Here is a 21,936-nt window from a genome sequence, read left to right on the forward strand (position 1 = left end):
CCTTGCAAAGCAGATATATTTGCCCGTTTTCGTGTTACTTTCTCGCAAATCCATCTTGCAAAGCTCCCATCTGAACCGTTTGAGCATTGAGGGGGAGCACTTGGGGCCAGCAGCAACAAGAGGCCAGCCTGAATTATGGTGGAAGACATTAACGTGGATGCTGCTAAAGGATAAGTTTTATCAGAGCTTGACATTTCTCCATTAAAAGAAGAACAAAGAACAGCAGTGAGTTGTTTTCTTTTCAAAAACGACAAAAGTCGTGTACTGACATGTCTACAGTCACCATGGTTCACTTTATTTCTATATGGAGTTTTCTTCCTCAGTAAGTGCATCTTGGAAGGGGAAACATCACGTGTTTTGTTGGTCTGATTGGCCCGTAAAGATGTGACAGAATGTTCATCCAATCACCCTCTGAGTTTTCTTTCAAAGGTTCTGCCCTTTACCAACGTGTATGAGTGGTTTACCAGATGGATGTGTGAAACACATCCATCTGGCATGCCAGGTTACAAAACCCTGCTCTAAGTAGAAAAAAATGAAGCTTACCTGGACGTATCAAAAATGAGGACAATTCATACCTCCCTTACCTACTAACCACAAAACAGGAGAATACACAGCTTAACGAAGATGGCAGAGAACCTCTACACCTCCTTTAAAGGCTCTTTAGTTTTAGTTTAGTAAAATGTTTCAAAGATTTTTCACCTTACTCAGCTTTAACACCCAAAAGAAAGAGCTTACACATACATGAATAAACACCACAGGGCTCAGGAGCAGGGTGAGACTAAGCTCTGTCTGGGGAGTTCTTGGTAGCTTCTCTGATGAGCTGATCAGCCTCAGCTGCTGCAGACTCCTGAGGTGTGGCAGACCTGGAACACACTCAGGGGGAGACAAAAACAGGATTCACCCACTAACAGTCTGCCTGGGCAGAGGCTGTAACAAACAAAAACATAACTTGTATAAACCCATCCAATGAAAATTATTCAAGAAACTCAACAGCTAAAGAACCAAGAGCTACATCACCTCTCTAAAATGCAAAATTATTGACAAAAGTCCTGTTCAGATGGGACTCATATTACATAAGGACCTCTGGTAATTTATAGTAATCTCACAGGATGTCTGTGATTTTAATCCTGTGTGAATCAACCATGTCTTTTATTTGCAGTGTAAAAATTCCAGGGCATAAAAACAGTTAAAAGTAACAGGAGAGGTTTATATTTAACATGAGGTTAGCATCTGTAGGACACATGAAGAAAACATCGCCTGCAGAGCGTGATGTGCACGGCATTGCATTTTTTTGTATGAATTTTAGAAATAAAATGATTTTACATTTTTATTGCTGCAGCCATGCAGCACCCCTGTGTTTTCTTTCAGAAAAGTCTGAAAATGCAGAACACTGCAGACTCCGCTAATCTCGTGCAAATGCACTGCACCAAACACTGATGTCAGGGGGAATTCACAAATTACCAGAGGTCCCAGTACTTATCCAGTATGACTAGGGCTAAAGAAAACAAATACAAATACATTAAAAAATGTGCAAAATGAAATAAAAATCACTCTTTTTTTTAATTATTGTCTATTGAAGAGAACACTCTTTGTCTCAGATGTCTCAGAATTTGTTGCAGAGATAGGAGTTTCACTGACACCAGGATGTTCAGGCACTTATTACAGAACTTAAAAAGTAAAAAAAAAATGTCACAGGGGTTGCTACTGTCTCACACCTGTGATAATGAACAGTGACAGTGTGTAAGTGAAAAGAGGACAGTGCTGTTTACTGCACATGGGGACATCTGTCTGAATTATATAAGCAGGTCTCACTGTTCTATGATCTGAATTGGAGCATGTCACATGGCCGTAATATAGAGAAACCTTTGTTTATTTACATTTCTATAACCCAATCAGTGTTCTGCCAGCTACAGTTAGGTACCCATAATTGCAAACTTTAATTAGAAATACTGTCAAATGAAGCCTGTAATTTTTTTAATGCTTCCACTAAGAATATCTGGAGATTTGTCATAATAAATGTATTAAGGTGACATTGGAGTGGTGTCCTGTGTCTAGTAGATAATGAGCTGTTTAGGATAGATTCATGATTGATAAACTGCCATCCATCTATTTACATAATGAGCATGATGTAATGAGTTTAATATGTGTCTGAAAAGTCAGATGAAATTCTTAACATTGACTCTTCATTGAAGCTTAATTTATTGGAAGTGTAATCTTTTGATTTATGGGCTGTAATTGGTAGACATCAGAGTGAAAGCATTCTTCCTATGACTCTTCCCATGACTCTTCTCTGTGGTTACAGTTCATTTGGATAGGCAGTTTGAGCTGTTGTGTAATGTGGTAGAACTACATGAACTACAGTATTGTCTGAATAAGAATAACACTGATAGAAAAAAGTGACAGGAGCAGTGTTTGTGAGTAGCAAATTTATTGATAGATTATTCCACAAAGTCATAAAGTACACACAAACACAGACATACAGATGAATCAACAAAACAAAAACATGTTTTTCTTATTTTTGGACAACTGTTATGTCTTTCTAGCCATCCCCTTTCCCCATTATCTACAAAATTGGAATATGTTCAGTAAACCAAGACGCCTCAACACACCACAGATTATCCAACACCAAGACCATAATGTCTGTTTTTTTTTTTTATTTTGTATTATTATTATTATTTCTACTTTTTTTGTCTGTTTTTGTTGTGTTTTCTTGTTGCCATTCTGTGTATGTATGTTCACTTCATCTCCATAAAACTTAACAAAAAAAATAGATAAGGATGCAGTTTTGAAAAAGGTGGGATGCCATGTATCTTGGATTTTTAATGAACATGATCACATTTTTTTTTATACACATGACTTAAAAAAACAACAATCCTCTTATTTTTATCCACAGAATCTAAAAAAAAAATGTCCTTTTTGCTTACCAACTGGATTTTGATGCAAAACCAGTTCTGTTTTATGTGTGAAGTCAGTATGCACTTGTATCGTCTCTGTAAGGTAACCATTAAAGCAGTACAAGAAAGAAACAAAACAAAAACAAAAAAAACATGAGTAGAAGTTTAAAGTTTTCTGTTTCTTTGTCCATTTTCAAGATACATACTTGTAAATAATGAAAACTGAGGTTTTCTTGCCAAAAATGACCTTAAGCTCTTTTCAAAGCTTTCTGTGATCTGGTGCTGGCATGTCAAATTTGTACTCCAAACATGTTAGTGATTTTCCGTGGACAGCATGGTGGAAATATTAATAGTTTCTGCTTTACCCTCCTGAGACCCTGCATGTTCATATGGGGGTATTTTGATTTTTCTTAAACATAGTAGAAATTTTTGATAATTGTTTGGAGTTTCCATAGATGTGTGAGTAATTTGCTTGGAATGTTTTATATTTTTGAGGATATGTTTGTATATTTTGAAGTTGCTTTGAATGTTTTAGGTACTTGGGGAATTTTTTTTTTGTATTTTCTTGGGTGCAATTTGACTGGAATTTTTTTGGGGGAAATTCCATCCAGATTTTTCCTGAATTTTCATGGAACATTTAGGGATTTTGTTGGATGTTTCGGGATGTTTGTTTGGAAAATTTCCTAAATTTATTTGTAAATTATTGGGGTTTTCATCAGAAATATTTGGTGGAATTTGCTTTTCAATTTTGGGGAACTTCCTTGAAAATTTCAGGATTTTTAGATTAATTTTATATTTTATTTAACTCTTAAGGCTTTTCAGAAAGTTTCACTGAAACTTTTTAGGGAAAGTTTAAGATTTTTTCCCCAAGCAATTTTTAAGAAGCTGTTGAAGAATTTTCACAGAAATTTTTGGTAATGTCTTGGAAATTTTAATGAATTTGAGAGATTTCTTCATATTTTTAATATCTCTAATAATTTCAAAGGAAAATTTCCAAGACCTCAAGAACTTTTATAGGGAAAACAAACTTTCAGTCAGGAACACTCTCGTCATACATTTTACCATTTTATTGCAATATGAATATACTGTTTTACTTGGTTGGAGAAGGCTCTGCTCAAAAAATGCTCCCTAGGTTAGTCAACAGCATGCATTGACTTTCCAGGGAGCACGTGGCTAGAAACCCTCATACGGATAGATAAATTTATGACAATGTGTATTAAATACGATATAATTAGTAAGCATATAGCTTGAATCTGAATATGGGGGTGCAACAAGCTCTATGCTATAAAGGAGGAGGCTGGGGTGGAGGAGGTGAGGCTTTGCGTCTCACAGCATCGGCTTAATGCAAACAGTGAGAAGTAGATCATGTTTAAATCCGCCCCAGTGTTGAGATAAAGAGCCGTGATTGGCTGTGGGAGCTGGGAGGGGATAATTGGAATCAGCAGGCCGTCAGCTGATCATGGCTGGGCGTATGACTACCATGTCCAGCATGAACTAACACTAGGCTTCATTTATTTCTTTGGGATCATTTGGTTCAGAACAGTTTCAGTACAGAACATACAAGTTATGCACAAGGAGTGTAAGGCTAATGTAAATTTACACTATTTTCCCTAACTGGGTCCTGAAGTATAGAGTGTGATAAAATGTGCAGCATTCATGAACATAAAACAGCTGGGTACCGTACTATACCTTATAAATACATGTTCCATATAAATAACAAAACATAAAATCATTATAAATTATGAATTAAAAACACAATAAATTAAATAAAGCTCTGGCATCATTATAGCCAACAAATGACCTTTTGTTTGCTCCCTCATTGGTCCGCCGACCCACCAGTCAAAGAACTGGACTACTTCTAGTTTAGCAAACTTTCACTGAGTCTTTTCAATGTGTGGCCGTAAAAATTGGGAGCTTAATTTTGGTACTTCAGCATGATTGAAAGGTGTTTTCTGTGTCTGCAAGAGTGACTCAAGATATTTGCTTTGTCATTGGTCATCCCAATTTCTTTGGATTAGACTCTGGACAACCCTACACACAATTCAACCCAGTGCTAATCACAAAGAATTTTTACATCAGCCTGGAGGTAAAAGAAAACATTTTTAATAATGTCAGTCTGTGATGCTCCTCAAATAATAAATGCCTATAAAACCCAAAACACATCGGCGCATTGCATCATTTGATGAGCTTCCGTTACTGTCCTTAACACACACCGACAGCAGCGCCTAAGCCGTTAAACTCCCCACCAGCCACTGCATGGCATGCTGCTTGATACCAGTGCTGAAAGCTCACTTGGGGATCGCCTCCACGCCTTGCCAGGTAAGTGGAAAATCAATAGGAGTTGTGGTGTTTTACCAGCAGCTGAGGCTTCCTGTCTATTCCGCACCACAAACAAATCATGGTGCTAAATTTCTGTTTTTGTGCCATCAGACCATTTCAAATAGAGCTGCTACTATAGCAGCCGAAATGGACAAACCAGCTGATCTTGCTGGGAAACACTCCATCAGCCATGGCTAGCAGCATGGAACAGGGAACCGAGCAGTAGCCCAAAGTGCTGCAGCGTGTCCTAAGCATCTGGCTGCTGCCAGTGTGGGGTAATCATATTGATGCATGTCGGACAACACTGGTGTATTTTGGGTAATGTAATGTTAAAGTTTCTTTAACCTAGGCTAACTAGCATTAAATGTGCAACTTGAAAAAACATGCAACTTTACAACCCAACTTCAATGCTGGCCTAGTACGACAGATCAGAATGTAGAACATATCTCACTTAAATCTACACATTGTAAATATACGTGTTTACTGCCTGGTTAGCTCACCTCTTGATCTACTTGGGCTGACCCAAAGCTACATGGAGCCAGTGTTTTCACCACCACGGATTTCAACACAGTCTCAGCAACCAACTACATGACATTCTTGGACTTTGTCCAATACTTCTAAAGTCCATTTACCTTTGCCAGGAGATGGTCCTATCCTATCATTTCTTCTTATTGGCATGATGAAATGGTGCAGTTGACACACTCACACGTTACCTTGTGAACCCTCTTTCGGCCTGAAAAGCAGAGGGCACCAAAACTGTGGCTGAAAAGAGAATAAAGAAAAAACTTTAAGTATACAATGTTAACCTCAAGCTTTGTTCTGTGAAGTTTAAAACCATTGATATACATACCTTGAGAAAGACTGAAGCGGGGCTGCAGTTTTTCTCCTTTCTCTTCTTTGAACGTTTTCTCAGGATTTTACTGTGCAGGTATTCCACTCTCTCCTCTGCTGCAGTAGAGAAGAACTGCTCACAGACCAACAGTCTGATCTGGGTCACTTTAGCAGCCATCAGAGCCATAATGAGCAGCGTGAGCAGGATGGCAGCCAGAGGAACAATAGAGTTATAGAGCAGCAGCTTGGGTTTAGGGAGGCATTCTTTCTCAAAGAGGGTCACAGAGTAGGAAAAGTCTTCTTGATGGTTTTCTTCAACGACTGGTATGCCTATTAAAGTTGCAATCCCCTTACACAGTGAAAAAAACAACAGTTAGTGCAAGTTAGCTGACAATAAAAACTCTAAGTACAGACTTTTAAACATACTTACTCTGATGTTCATTAATAACGGGACATGGAACGGCTCCAGCTGAGACAACTTTGTTGTGACAACATCAACGAAGCAGTACAGTAAGCCATCCACAGTTATAAATGTGGCCCATGCAACAAAATGGTTTGCAACAGGAATGCCAAATCTCAGCATGGCTCTCCCTTCTTTGGAGGTGGTGCGGAGAGAGAGGGCAGGGGTGTAGAGCTTCTCTTCCTCTGGTGTGAGGGGGAGGACATGAGGCTTTCCTTCGGCCTTCTGCTTCTCATCAAAACTAACAAATTTCCTGCTGATGAACGTGTTTTTGTATTTCATGTTGTTGCAGAATCTTTTTATGTGCAGCATTATAAACATCATTAGCACAAGGAAGCTGATGGCAGGAAACATCCTATCACTCACGCAGGAGACGGTATTTACAAAGGAGCGTACATGCTTTATAGTTACATTGAGCTGCTGCTCTGCCTCACTGAGTTTCACTCTGAAATGCTCCGACTCAAGTCTGGGTGAAACGGTGAGCTTGGAGTCGAGGTTTAAAACCCCCAAATCTGTGACCCCTCTGAGCATGCTTCCAAGCCACTTCAGCATCTTTACATAGTTACTGAACGGAGCAATGATGGCTGCTTTCTTAACCCTCAGGTTGCAGATCATACTCCTGCCCAGGGCTGTGAGGTTCTCCAAGGTATTACGTATATTTCTAAGAACAACCAAACTCGTCCCAGCTGTCAGAAGCAGGTTTCGACTCTTCTTCATGAAAATAGAGACCACAAATAGAGTGCCCAAACATCTTACTCTTTTTGATAGGAAGAGGGCAATGGTTAGCAAAGTCCCAAAACAGACAGCTATTCCTCCAGCTACTGCTAGCTCATACTTCAGAGTAAAGATGAGGTAAAGGAGAAGCAGGGAGCTGAGCAGGAGGCTGGAAAATGCACAGGTGAGGAGTAGGATAAGAGTGCTCTGAAAACCGTCCCTTCTTCCAGTTAGGAAAACATCCACAGTAAGAGAGCCGACATTCTGTAGACTCTGTGGTATTACAGTCCATGTAGGCAGCATCCTGGATGTAGAAGAGGAGAAGTGGAAGAACTTTACCCTGAAATGAAAAAGCATTGACAAGGTAATTAGAAAAGAATTGCAAAATGGCAGTATTATCTCTTTTCTGTTCAAAAACAACAAACTTAAAACGATCAGTGTTGCAGTCAGAAAGGCGAACAACAAACCTGCCGTGTGATCTTGTCATCTATTCTTATGCATGCACTCTGCGTTCGTCTTATATCCTGCTAAAACAGGAAGTCCTCTGTCTCATAAAACCTCAGTCATTTGTCATGTCCCAGTCATCCCTATTTTCAACCAAAAGCAGAAGCAAACAGATCACACGCTCCTGTCAGGCACAAATCTGACAGCAGCGTGTGAAACCTGGTTTTGCTTTTGATGTTAAATCAGGAAATATACTGACTGATGCAAAGTGGTATGGGTAGAAATATATTCATGTTACTTGAAGTTTATAAACCTTAAGATAAACTGGATAAAAGCTTTAGACTACAGGCTAATCATAGTATGGCTAAGGAGGCTAAAGATAGTCACAATTTGTAAGGGTATTTATGTAGTTATAATGTAAAGTCACTGAAGTCATGGAAAATATTCACATTTAAATTCATTAAAGAACTACACTTTATTGCCAAAAGTATTCACTCACCCATCCAAAAAATTTGAAATCAGGTGTTCCGATCACTTCCATGGCCACAGGTGTATAAAATCAAGCACCTAGGCATGCAGACTGTTTCTACAAACATTTGTGAAAGAATGGGTCGCTCTCAGGAGCTCAGTGAATTCCAGCGTGGTACTGTGATAGGATGCTACCTGTACAACAAGTCCAGATGTGAAATTTTCTCGCTCCTAAATATTCCACAGTCAACTGTCAGTGGTATTATAACAAAGTGGAAGCCATTGGGAACGACAGCAACTCAGCCATAAGGTGGTAGGCCACGTAAAATTATAGAGCAGGGTCAGCAGATGCATGGTGCTCAGAGGTCACCAACCTCTGCAGAGTCAATCGCTACAGACCTCCAAACTTCATGTGGCCTTCAGATTAGCTGAAGAACAGTGCATAGAGAGCTTCATGGAATGGGTTTCCATGGCAGAGCAGCTACATCCAAGCCATACATCACAAAGTGCAACGCACTTGGACTCTAGAGCAGTGGAGACGCGTTCTCTGGAGTGACCAATCACGCTTCTCCATCTGGAAAGCTGATGGACAAGTCTGGGTTTGGTGGTTGCCAGGAGAACTGTACTTGTCTGACTGCATTGTGCCAAGTGTAAAGTTTGGTGGAGGGGGGATTATGGTGTGGGGTTGTTTTTCAGGAGCCGAGCTTGGCCCCTTATTTCCAGTGAAAGGAACTCTGAATGCTGCAGCATACCAAGAGATTTTGGACAATTCCATGCTCCCAACTTTGTGGGAACAGTTTGGGGATGGCCCCTTCCTGTTCCAACATGACTGTGCACCAGTGCACAAAGCAAGGTCCATAAAGACATGGATGAGAATTTGGTGTGGATGAACTGGCCTGCACAGAGTCCTGACCTCAACCCGGTAGAACGCCTTTGGGATGAATTCGAGCAGAGACTGAGAGCCAGGCCTTCTGATCCAACATCAGACCTCACAAATGCGCTTTTGGAAGAATGGTAAAAAAAAATCCCATAAGTACACTGCTAAATCTTGTGGAAAGCCTTCCCAGAAGAGTTGAAGCAGTTATAGTTGCAAAGGGTGAACCGATCATATTAAACTCTATGGATTAAGAATGGGATGTCACTAAGGTTCGTATGCAAGTCAAGGCAGGTGAGCAAATACTTTTGGCAATATAGTGTATATGTTCAACTTGTGAATAGTTTACATCTTTCTCTACTTATTTAAAGATAATTGCGATAAGAAAGAAAAAAGCTAAAAGCATACAACAGGGGCTGCTTTCAGCCTTTTTTTCCCATCCTGTTTCTCTTTAAATGTGTATATTTTGCACTGTTTTGATTTCATTATATTGATTCTTGTCCTTTTTAAATCTAAGTGTCAGTGATGTGTCAAAAACACATTTCTTACACTGCAGTCTGTGTATGAAGCCCAGTTCAGCAGTTCAGACCAGAGATTTTTAACACAACCAGACTGTGATGACCCCGTGTCATATTTAGTATTGTTTGTAAATATAGTTTTTCCTTCCTACTGCAATGTCTGTGAGTAGTTGTGTGTGTGTGTCAGTGGGAGTGTGTGTCTCTGATTAGGTCCTGGTGCTGAGGCCTGAGCCACTTCAGCGGGTCTACATATACCAGCTGCTGCAGCCTGCTCTTCCTCTTTTGCTCCAGCCACTTCCACAACAAAGCAGCCTGCGTGTTGTTTGCTCTCTGTGTAGTGGATTTCAGTGAGTAAATAAGGAAGACAAACTTTCCATTTTAATGAGTTAAATTGCTTTAAATGTTGTAAAGGTCAAACTTAAAACTTTTTGTTAACTTTTAGATTTGAGACTTTCAATTATAGTTAAATTTCTTCAAATATTAAAACTATAAACCAAAACTTTGTGTGTTAACTTTGAGATTTTCAGCATCTCAGTGGTTTGGTAAAAAGAAATCCTGTGTTTGTTCCTTGAGTAATGGTGCTGCTGGCTTTCTTGAGAGTGGAGGGAGTTGGGGCGATATCATGTTATATCGAGGTTCCTCTTGTCCAGCGACATTACTCTGACTGTTTTAAAACACCTCAGGGAACAGTCGCAGCTTGACTCAGACTGTTTTATAATGTTGCCCTCTTTTAGTTTGTCAATTAGCATCAGCTTTTTGGGCATTGTAAGAAAATGAATTTAAAATGGGGGTGGAAATCTTTTTATGATATGCTATAAACCAAGGTGAGAATATTTTGATTTTTAATTTCTAATTTTGTTTTAATGCTGGTTTAATATTTAAGTTCAATATTTGTTTTGCAAAAATGTTTTTTTTTAGTTCAGTTTCATTTTAGTGTTTTTAAATTTTTTTTATTAATATGAGATACATGTCAAGGGCGAGACACTTAGGTGTCTATTTGTTAATAAATGGACTATTTTTCACTCCTTATTCTATTTATTCAAATTTGATATTGAAAAAAAAACTCAAGCTGTCAAATTGTGAAGTCTTTACCTATTAAATTAAGCTATTTTAAACTCCCCAGGCTGGGGTGACAGCGGAAAGTTTGGGGGCCTAACAGTTACTGTGGTTGTAGAGGTTAAACTACATTTGATTATTGTAGTGCATATTGTGCACGTGTGTGAGCACACAAACTTGATGCCACTTCTGCATTTGTCCATAAATCAGCGTCCCAGGTGACAAACTGAATTATTTTATGTCATTTTAACACACAAGACAGTTATGGCTATTTTTCTTTCTTTTTTGTGAAGACTTTTTAAGTTCCAGTAAACTAAAATAACTTTTACATTTTAGTTTTAGTTATTTCAGTAGTTTAAGTACAGCCTAGACCTGCCCTCTTTGTAAAGTTTCTTGACAAAACTTTGCTAATGAATTGTTGCAATACAAACAAAGATTGAGTGATTAATTACAACATCTTTGCTATAAACCGTGACAAACCTTATACAGAGTAAAATGTTTCAGTAGATGAAACATTCTGTGAATGCTGAAAATAACTGCCTCTATCTTTTTTCTTTCCACACAGAACCTTCACCCCAATTAACTCCTGTCTCCTCCATCAGCTGCACACGTGGCGCTACATCAGGTGAACATGAGAGGTTGAAGGCTGAAGTGACTAAATTTGTCTGTGGAAAACATCTTGTTTTCTACAGATATCTTAGTTAAAACAAGACTGAGCTAGGAAGCGTCTTTGTGTTTATATGTGCTGCCACATGTGGCTGCCATGCTACGAATGCTAAAGACTGATGTGCATTATCAAGATGATAAAGATGCAGGGGAAAAGTCAGAGGATGCACAGTACTCTCCTTGAAGGGATGGGCGTTTTGTGCAGAAACTTAGAGTAGCTTGGAAATAAATCACTTCAAATTCAGTGACTTTGATATCGTTGGTAGAAATGGTGCATTATCTCCTCCAGTTGCAGCGGTGTGAGCTGACAGGCTAACTGACTGTTTCAGAGTTGCCTCCAAGTAGTTGCAGTTTCAGCTCAGCTTATCAAAAATCTTCAGTCTGAAGTCTTAGAAATAAAAATAGGTTGATTTTACAGCTTGGCTACAATAATGAATTATCCATTTTGATATTGATCAGCAGGATCCACGTGTTTATTGTCATCATGTATTTGTATTTGCATTAATCTATCACAACACTCAGCAGCAACTTACTTTCTACCAACTTGAAGGATTCAGGCTTTTTTGAAAACAATAGGGGTGACTGTGGCTCAGTAAGTAGTCAGTCATGACAATTTAGAGGGCTAGAAAACACGCTTTATAAGCAGAAGTCTGTTTACTATCATCTTTGTTGACCCTGCATCAGCACAGTTCAGTCTTTTCAGCCTATGACAGAAACTTGGGCTGCACTTATCTTATCTTGCACAATATAACCCTGACTGATGATGTTTAGAGACATTGCTGGTCGCCAGCTGCATCCCTCTGTGTAGTAAAATCACACTTCATCAGCTTTTGGTGTCCCAAGTTATTTAGAAGAGCAGCTGTCCTCATACATTACCCATTGTCCTAGAGAGAAAAAGATGGAAGTTGTCCCATGTGTATGGACTATCTCCTCTGCAAGATGAGGAAGGATATTTCTTTTTGTTAAGGAGCAATCAATGCTTTTTATTTTTTTAGCTCTCTAGTTCTCCACTATAGATTTAGGCATCGGTCCTAGAATACTGGTTAGGGGCCAAGTCCAATGTTCACACCAATAATGACTTAAACTATTGTGACAGGTACTGCTAAGTTTATGACAGCAAAACTTCAAAATAAGAAATATATTTCATAATTCCTTCAACTCCAAAATGAAACCCCCTTCTCTACAGTGGGTTGACCATTGATGGTATCCAGGTATCAAAGGACTCTGTCTGTGTTATAAAACATTCACCTTCTTTACTGCTCACTTATTTCCTTTTCAATCCATGAAAAGTTCCTTTGGTTCCTCCATGGTTGAGTCTTCAATACACCCATAACAGCAGGTCTGTATCTAATCTAGTAAGTTACTGTTAGTTTAAGACCGTAGAAAGATCCAAAAATGACACATAAACAGTTTTAAGTGTAAAATAGTGGAATTTTTAAATACGATAGAAAGGATTTGATTAATGGTGATTAATTACCGGAATCCTGAGATTAATCGTGATTAAAATGTTACATCTTTTTACAGCCCTAATAACAAACCAACTAAATGTTAGTTACTGACATACTAAACTAAGATACTGCATACCTTCTGAACATGTACTATGTATGTTAGCATTGTCATCTAAAGCAGTGGTTCTCAACTAATGGGTCGGGACCCAAAAATAGGTTGTGGAGCAGCTGTCAGTGGGTCACGACTAGGTGTCTGAAAAAAAATGGTGGCAAAAGTCCTAAAGTCCTTATTGGACATGCATCCGTACTTTTATTTTACCCTGTTTTACTGTGAAATTGGGTCAATTTAAATGTTTGATCAATATTTCAACTAATTTATCTCCTTTTCTTGCCAAAAAAAAGGCTACTTTTCCCATGATAATGAAGTAATTTCACAAGTTCTCTGAAAAATCGTCACAAATTTACACATCAGATGGGGGAAAATGGTATCAAGTTGTCAGTCAGTTTGATTAACTAAACATGCATTACTGAAATTTTTTTGGAAACTTGGGTTGCGGTCTTTCCTAAGATGGACTGGTGGGTCCCGAGGCCAGACCAGTTGAGAACCACTGATCTAAAGTGTGTTAGCATACTGCTGAAAGCTTCTTGCTCTACCTGGCCATCAAGTCCAGCCTCATGAGCCCCTCGGATGATCAGCGTATGCAGCAATGTCATCGTCACACGACACTTGGCATCAGTGTAATATCAATTTTTTATTTTTAATTTGAAAAATAACTTACATAAATCTCTGTACTCAACCATACTTCACCAAGACATAGCCTTGGCATTAACACATTGCACCAAAAAGAGAAAATTAAAAGGCATTCAAAAGGATAAATAACATATGTCCTTGTCAACATGAGGCATTTTTCCTCTTCCAAATCTATCAGTCGTGGTAGCTTGTTTATTGAAACTCTGACATCTGAAGGTATGTACAATGTAAATTAAAATCAAAATATATGTGGTTTGTTACAACCACAAGGTTTTCTGGGACATTAAAACATAATTTTGTAATATGGAAAAGGAATAATGCCTCAGTTCAATTTCATTCAGACATACTGCAACTATAAGATTCATATACTTCCCAGACATGAGAAGTATTTATAATTACTAAAAATAGAAAATAAAATATAAACTGGTCTTGGCTTTTAAATAAAACTAACAAAAATATAGTAAATTAATTTCATTTTCATTAAAACAAGAAAAAACATTTTCTGTGGCAACATCCCTTGTTATTTGAACTAGTGATTAGCTCATCTTCACAAACAGTGCCTGTAAAATTGAACCACAGCAACATACAGTTTGCATGTTTGCTGACTCTTGATTATGTAAAGACCTCTTGCTGTACCAGTACAGATTATTTTTGCATGTTTGTCAACAATACTGAAAGAAAATACACTTGCAATCACAACTGTTTTGTCAACCTCCATTGAATATAAAATGTTTTCCTTGTAACTTTTTTTTCTCAAAAAAGCTGAAAGAAAAATATGACCTTGGGGGTGGAATGTTTTTGTTAAAACTTCAATAATTGGTCATGGAAGACCAAGAACTAACTTGCTGTAGAGTTCAATTTAAGGTGAGGGAGAAAAGTAATGAAGTTGACATGCACTGTACAAGAAACTGCAAAAATTCCAAATATCATCTTTATCAAAACATGCTGAGTTACTGTAAGGTGTGCCCAAGCCATGTTGCAGAAAATCCGTTTCAACATGCTTGTTAAATAAATCAAATCCAAAATTAAATACATACTGAAACAATACAGAACTGTAACATAACCAACAGTCCTAAAATCTGGACAATATTAGGGAACTGAACAATGGTAGCAATGAATAGTACAATTAGAAGTATCCTGGGACAAGGAAGAAAAAGAGAAACATGTACAATTTGCACATAATGTTTATCTTAACAAGGCCCGAGCCTTTTACAATGATATAAATAATTTACATTTATTTTCATTATTACTTTTTGTCACATAAACGTTTTCTGTTAACTCGAAAAGTTTCCCTTATCTGCATGTCTGCAAAAGACAGACTCATGAATGGTCTAAAGAATGATAAACAATGTCTTTTTTTAATCACGATGTTGCATTCACTCCCCTTGAAAACCATGCACTAGTGAAATTTATCTTTAAAAATAATATAAATTGTTGAAAATGGCTGATCTGTTTTATTTTTCTTCATCTTTTTTTGCAAGTTGCAGCCTCAAGAAAATAATTTCTTTTTTTAATCAGCTAAATTTGTGTCCATGCAAATGAACTAAATAGGAAAAAATATCTTTTCTCATTTAATTTTCATACAATAAGTCAACAGAAAAAGAGTAATGGTAGATTGTACATTTGTTGCGGGGTTTGGTTCATTACTGTATTTTCTGGGGTTTTGATGGCAGCCACTTCATAACCGCCTCTGATTGGCTGTGAAGTCTCTCTGGTGAGTTACCACCGCGGCTCGTCTCAGTACATAAACCTAGGGTATTTGTTGCATTTCTCTTGGGGTTTGTGGGAGTGTTGATACAAGCTAGGACACACCTCACCCAAAGTGATGTTTTCAGAACTCCATCTACACAGCTAGGTCTGTTGGCGTGGCATGACCAAGCATCTGTTTAGAAACACTGTCAGCCCCTTCAGATACAAGTACATTGACATGAACAGAAAATAGAAAAATAACAATAATAAATGAAAACAAAACAAAAAAAAAGAATTAGAGAAAACTTTTTTTTTTTTCATTCGAAAAGGGCTTCTGTAGAACTCGTTTTGCAGTTCCCAGTACTGACCCCCATGGCTTCGAATTGGATAAAAACCTGGAACTGATGGATTCCTCGTGCTAAGGAGTTCATTCCAGCTTCCTCCAAACATCAATAACAACACCCGACAATCCAGGCTGCCAGGCGCTTGCAACACGCTTCGTCATGTGCACAATGTGCGCGACGTTTTTGCTTTAAACACAGGATCACATTTGCACCCCTAGAAACAGGCTCAGAAGACACAACATCAAGCATGCAGTGTAACCGGGGGGCGTGACCTGTAATTGCAACACTGGCTGCTACAACAACGCTATTAGTCCACACGCTGCTATGACCGAGAGAAACTGTCCAGTGAGGATTGGGAAGCTCTTCTTGTCAGTGGGGCCAGTGTAGGATCCACCAGTGAGGAAGGAGGAAAGAGCTTAAACCAGCCAATCACCATGTTGGACAGGTCCAGCTCATCTAACAGTATCTGAACTGCTCCCATGAATGATTTATGGTCCATACGTCCGTAGTCTCCCCAAACAATGACCTGTAGAGCAGGAAAAGGAGTTTGTCAAAAGAATAAAGTCTACTTAAAATGTGTGAGAAAAAATACATTTTAGGTAGGGCTGTCAAAAAAAAAAATAATAACTGCGATTAATCACAGATTTATGTATTTAATTGTGATAAATCATACCCTTTTTTTATTGCATTTTAAAATTCCACTATTTTTCATTTTAAAATATTTTTGTGCCAGTTTGGATTTTTCTAAGGGTAGTTGACTTCCTGTTTGGTTACAGATCTACTATTAGAGGAAGATCAAAGACTTAACCATGGGGGAAAAAGTAACTGGCTATGGATTGAAAATTAAATAAGAGATTACCAAAGTGATGCAGATGACTTCTGACTTGTCAACTGACTAAAATTATGACTAAAACTACTCATCAACAGCCTTTTTTTCATGATGAAAACTAGAATAAAACTAACCAAAGAAAGATCTGTGATGACTAAAACTGACAAAAAGTAAATTTAGTTTTTGTCAAAACTAGATGGAAACATAATTTAGTTTTCGTTGGAAATTAAAAATCCATGATATTTCTCCACTGTGGGTAAATCTGTCAAAATACAAACCATCCAGCTATTCTGCCTCTTAGCAGTAGAAAGCCACGGTGGACAGGGTGCATAGAACACAGTAACATGATTTGGTACCAGATTCAGGCAATATTTTTACTTTTTGTTGACTAAAACTAAAAAGGGTAGAAATGACTAAAATGTGACTAAAACTAAAAGAAATTTAATCAAAAGGCTAAAACTAAGGCTAAAATTAAAAATAGCTGCCAAAATTAACACTGCTATAAAGCATGTGATTGACCACAATTAAAAAATGTTACTGCACTAATTGTGGACCTTAATTAATTGTGATTTACTCAATTAATCTTGACAGCCCTAATTTTAAGTGAGACAGAGTTACTATTTTGTTTTCTTACCTGTAAAACTTTCCCCCCTGGACTCTCTTCAAACGGCAGTTGCTGCTGGTAAAGAGGATCCAAGGTTTTTCTTGCTACTTTTGTTTTCTTTTTGGCTATGCAGACTCCATTTTCCAGAAGGTAGACCTTTACATACGGTGCTGAGAGGAGAAGAGAAAAGGAGAGGGTTAAGGGCATTTGAGAATATACTAAACTCTTTATTGATAATCCTTGGACCTAGATGAACACGACTGTTTGGACTCTACGCTGATATTTTGAGGTAAGTGTTCATGAGTAAGAAGTGATGTGTAGGAGCTTTGAATACCTGGCAGTGCCTTCGAACCTGGTTTTCCCACAAGGCCACGGGCTCTGATGACCTCCACCTCCAGTGCTCCTTTCTTTTCCACCATACCAATTTGGATATCACCTGGATAACAATAGGACAACAGAAGTCATTAACTCATTATCAGGCGTCTTTAAAAGATGTAGTTACATGTGTTTTAATACAAAGTGGATACATAACAAAATGTTCGATTTAAAATTGATAAACCTAGGGATGAAAAGTAACTAATTACATTTACTCAAATTACTGTAATTGAATAATGTTTTTGGGTACTTTCACTTTTTAAAGTACATTCTTAAATCAGTGCGTTTACCTTTACTTTACCAAGTGTTAACCTGAGTAACTGAACTTTGACTTGAGTTCAGTACTACTTTACTTTTTCCACCTCTGTTGATCAAACAGTGGCACACAGCAAAAACTGGAGTGTTAATATTTCAGGGTAAAAAATGTCCAAGTTGATTTTAACTCCAAAAGTGTAATTTTAACTCCATTCTGAATGAAATGGTCTTCATTGTTGGAGTTATTTGACAGTGTTGATCCATCAGTGTTAGTTCAACTCTGTAAAGAGTTAAATCTGGTGGGGTTGTGTGGGTGGGGCTCCCCATCATGCATTTGGGCAGAGTTTATAGATGTGTTTGGTTATGTCTGGATGTTGTACAGTGGTTTTTTTTGGTCATATTTCTGTTGGATTGTCATTTTTGATGTGAGACACATTTGCACCATGAATGAAGTATCCACTGAGTTCTGTCTGTGACTTTGGGTGCCTCTAGAGGATGCATTTTCATCAGTATGCAATGCATTGCCTTGAGATTGACTCTGCTTGCCCGAGAAGACTTAACTTGCCTCAGATTTTCAGTAATTACTGCAGCTCTATTTTACTGTGAAATACTTACCACTTTCAAAAGTGTAGTTTAACTCAATGAAGAGTGGACCAATATAAGCACAATTAATTTTGTTAAGTTTTTGTGTATTTTAGTTTATTATAGAGGTGTGACTTCACCTGAACAACCTGGGTGGAGATCTAGTCTCTTGTTCTTATCAGTAAGGAAATATCATATTTTACTGTACCACTCCTCAGTAGCTACTCAGTACTTCAAGTAAACTTCAAATTCAATACTTTCACTTGAGTGGATGTATAGACCAGAACTTTTTCCACTTGTGGATAAACTGCACCTCATTAATATTTTAAATTCAATAACTTATTCAAAGAATGACTACGCTAATACACAAAACACAGAAAAAATAGTTTCATTTTCTCACCCATAGGTGGAGTAGCTAATGTCTGTCGTCCAACCAGCTGGGCCGGGCCAAGACCATCCAGAAAATCGCTGAATTGGGCATCGGAGGAAAGCCTCACACCAGGAAAGATGAGACTAAAAACAAAGATAGACACTATGGTTATAATGGAGGTAAACGGTACGGCTTTGAGCTAAAAATGTACCATGGACTCCAGCCTTTAAGATAAGTTAATGAGAACCATGAATCATATAAACAATCCAAAAATCTGTTTCTCTTAAATTGTTGTATAGTAGGAGTTTCTGTGGGGAGAATTTCAGCGTTCTTACTTTCCCTCTGAGCTGTAGCTGTTCATACTGCCATCGGTGGACTCCCGGCTGGCCTGTCGAGTCATCCTGCTCCTCATCTCCACCGCTAGGCCCGTCTCTGTACTCCTCTGGATCGTGCTGCGTAACTTCTTGCCTCCTGCTTCTGAGCACAGAATGTCCCATGCAAAAGAGTAGAGAGCAAGAGGGAGAAACAGTGACTGCGACTGCCAGCGCCTGACATGGAATCATCGGTGACTAAAACAGCGAGGTGCTTTCTATTACAGCTGTATTTTGATTTTTGAGCAGAACACAATTACAACCAAAACAGTGGTACTCGTGGACTTGTGATTGGCTCGTTCTGAGACTGATCATAGCAGTAACACTGATCAATCAAACAAGATGTTGACAGAATTACACATCTTTGTATATCTGTTACACAGAACAACATGTTCAGCCATCCTTTGTGTGCTACTGACTGCCTGGGGGGTTCTTGTGGAGTCTGTGGTGAGTCCATGCTCCACCTCTAAACATGCGGGGTCTGCCCCCCATTTAAGCTAATCCAAGAAGACAGCTGACTTCTTCCATTAGCCCTGCTGCTGCTCAGCTCCACCCAGCCTCACTGACAGGCTGCGTGTGGGGCCACGTGGCTGTGCCTGTGGCACATGCACACATACCTACACAGAAGTATGAATGCTCAGCTCCTAGTCACACATCCCAAAACCAGCATCCACTCAGCACACCAGACAAACAGCATCACTGCTTTATTTCATTTTATATCCTTCTTAAAAAAGGTTGGTATCTTTGCTTTTATTCTTAGCACAAAGAAAGTCATCACATGTAAAACACATGGACAAATTAGACTCTATATCTAAGCCAGTGGTTCCGGTTTAGCACCTGAAATATCAGTAATGTCTGATGTTCACTTGCAAAAGTATACAGCCTTGAAAACAATTTATCTAAGAATAATAAAGTCACCTATGTTCCTATATTCGGGCATTGTGTTGTTTCCAGATAAAGGTGACAACACATACATAGACAGCTAACTTGTTGGAGCTTCTGATGACCTACGCCAGTTCCACATAAAATTTTCCCAAAACATGATTGAATCACATTCAAACCTAAGCTTTCCTCATTCAGCATCAGTATTTACCGCCTACTGTCTTCACTCTTCCTCCCTCCCTGTCTCCTCAGTGGAGAGGAGCTCAGTACCCAATCTTTCACAAGCAAAAACAGACGTGTTTAGCCTTGAAATCTCAGTCATTCAGCCGGCTCCCGCCTCCTCTTCCTGCTCTACACACATAACAATAGCAAAGAAGCCACTGAGGTCGTCTCTGACGTCTGCAGCAAACGACAGCTTGCAGACCTGACCAGTGAGATGTTATCAATCACCAGTACAAGCATGGGGAATCTTTCAACCACACATTGAGATACATATCATTGCATTTCTGCTGAAATAAAGAATGCTAGAAGAACCTGCTGAAATCAGAGTGCATGCATATTTATGCACGTTGTAAATAATCATTACACACCCTGATAAAGATTTTCCTCCATGTGCAATTGACAAACATGCTGTCTTTCACCTTAAAATAAATGATAAATGATCACAGAACTGAAATATGAGATGTGTAAGTGTAAAAGATATTGGAGTCGTTGATTGCCTGCACTTTAATTAACTACCTCACAGCAGAGAAGCAGAGGCCTAAAGGTCTGACAAACTACCTTTTCACTATGTCACTGCCTTGTAATCATACCTGATAGACAAGAAGACAAAATGACAAAGTTTTGCACCTAACTTAAAAATGTGAAGCCAAGACAATCACAGCATAAAGGCAAAAACATTCTGATGAGTATGGTATTAACCCTTTAAACCAGTTAATTTATATTTGATAAACAGTTTTATAAGACCTTTATCTAATCAACATTATCATAAAAATTCCTTAAAATCATTTTGTTAACAATCTGATAAATGATAAATGTGCCCTCCAGCAAATTATCACTTGCCAAAAACACTTCATGTATCAAAGGTAATGAAAATATATATGGATGTTTTATGGATTGTGTTAGAAGGTTTAATAAGCATTTTAGTTCCAAGAAATGAGAATTTTCCGGCTATAGTTGAGGTATATTTAAAGGGTTAAAAAAAGTAATTGATCTTATTTTAATTCATGCTTAGATTATGATTCTGTAAGTAAATCCTCAGCATCTAGCTTAAAAAATTTTGTCACTAAAATAGACACTAAGATAAGTAAATGGAGTAGGGAAATTTGGGGTAACACTCATGGAACAATGTTGGAGACTTCTTAACTACAAAACAAAACCACCAACACAATAAAAAAGCAGCAATTTATTTCAATTTCTTAGCGTTTGGTATAACATCCTCAAGATGAAGTGATTTATTGGTAAAACAGGCTTGAGCTTGTTCATCATATCAGTTCAATATACTCCAATAGTGCAACCATTTGTGATAAAAATCAACACACTAGTAGTATTTGTTTCTGTCATAATGCAATAAAAGCCTCAATGATAAATCAGTCTCTTAGGCATGGATATCAACTTTGCATCTTAAATATTTTAAAGCATCACCCTCGACTCACTGGTCATAGTTAAGCCTAACAACCTTCCTTTTAACTCCTAATCCATCTTCTTCCTCTACCATCCCTCTGTCTGCACAGCACCTCTGGGCCCAAGCCTGCCTATCCAATGTCATTTCCCTGGATGTCATCTTACCTCCATCCTCCTCATCGAAGGAGTTCATGCAGGGGAAATAAACAGCCAGCGCTTCAAACGATGCAGAAAGGCTCATCTTGCTCTGGGAGCGCTGGATACGCATCCCAGATGCCGCAGCAGAGCTGTCATGCCCCTGTCTGCCCATGGTGACCGGCCACTGTCCTTCTCAATGCTGTGGATCAAAAATGACCAGACGTCGGCTCTGCTCACAGCTGCTCTTCTTCTAAGTAAAGGTTAAAAACTTCAATGATATATCTTTGATTGATTCCTAATCCTGGGAATAGAAGACCTGCTGGACGAGGTCAGGTCTGTGAAATCATCCAATCTTTTCCAAATTTCTATGTTGACTGCATCTTAGGAGGGGATTCAGAAAAGCGTTGCCTCAGCAGCTGAGTCTTGTGCTG

General features: G+C 38.4%; 2 protein-coding genes across 5 annotated transcripts in view; both read right to left on the bottom strand.

The window, feature by feature from the left end:
* Positions 1-778: 778 nt before the first annotated feature.
* LOC121513484 (dendritic cell-specific transmembrane protein) lies at positions 779-7,705 on the bottom strand. Its single transcript, XM_041793271.1, has 5 exons — positions 7,686-7,705; positions 6,475-7,558; positions 6,064-6,393; positions 5,920-5,975; positions 779-863 (listed from the first exon to the last, which is right to left on the bottom strand). Exons 1-5 carry the CDS (start codon positions 7,703-7,705, stop codon positions 779-781), a joined length of 1,575 nt encoding a protein of 524 aa, XP_041649205.1.
* A 5,730-nt stretch (positions 7,706-13,435) lies between these two features.
* rims2a (regulating synaptic membrane exocytosis 2a) overlaps positions 13,436-21,936 on the bottom strand; it is a 247,893-nt gene continuing 239,392 nt past the window's right edge. For all 4 annotated transcript variants that reach the window (XM_041793381.1, XM_041793385.1, XM_041793383.1 and 1 more), the window contains 5 exons: positions 18,827-18,968; positions 18,522-18,634; positions 17,244-17,345; positions 16,940-17,079; positions 13,436-16,002 (listed from right to left, as the gene is read on the bottom strand). In XM_041793381.1, the coding sequence (XP_041649315.1) occupies positions 15,799-16,002; positions 16,940-17,079; positions 17,244-17,345; positions 18,522-18,634; positions 18,827-18,968 (701 nt within the window). In that variant the 3' untranslated portion in view covers positions 13,436-15,798. The remainder of the gene's footprint in view (positions 16,003-16,939; positions 17,080-17,243; positions 17,346-18,521; positions 18,635-18,826; positions 18,969-21,936) is intronic.

This window comes from Cheilinus undulatus, linkage group 8 (genome assembly GCF_018320785.1).
Source record: "Cheilinus undulatus linkage group 8, ASM1832078v1, whole genome shotgun sequence".
NCBI lineage: Eukaryota > Metazoa > Chordata > Actinopteri > Labriformes > Labridae > Cheilinus > Cheilinus undulatus.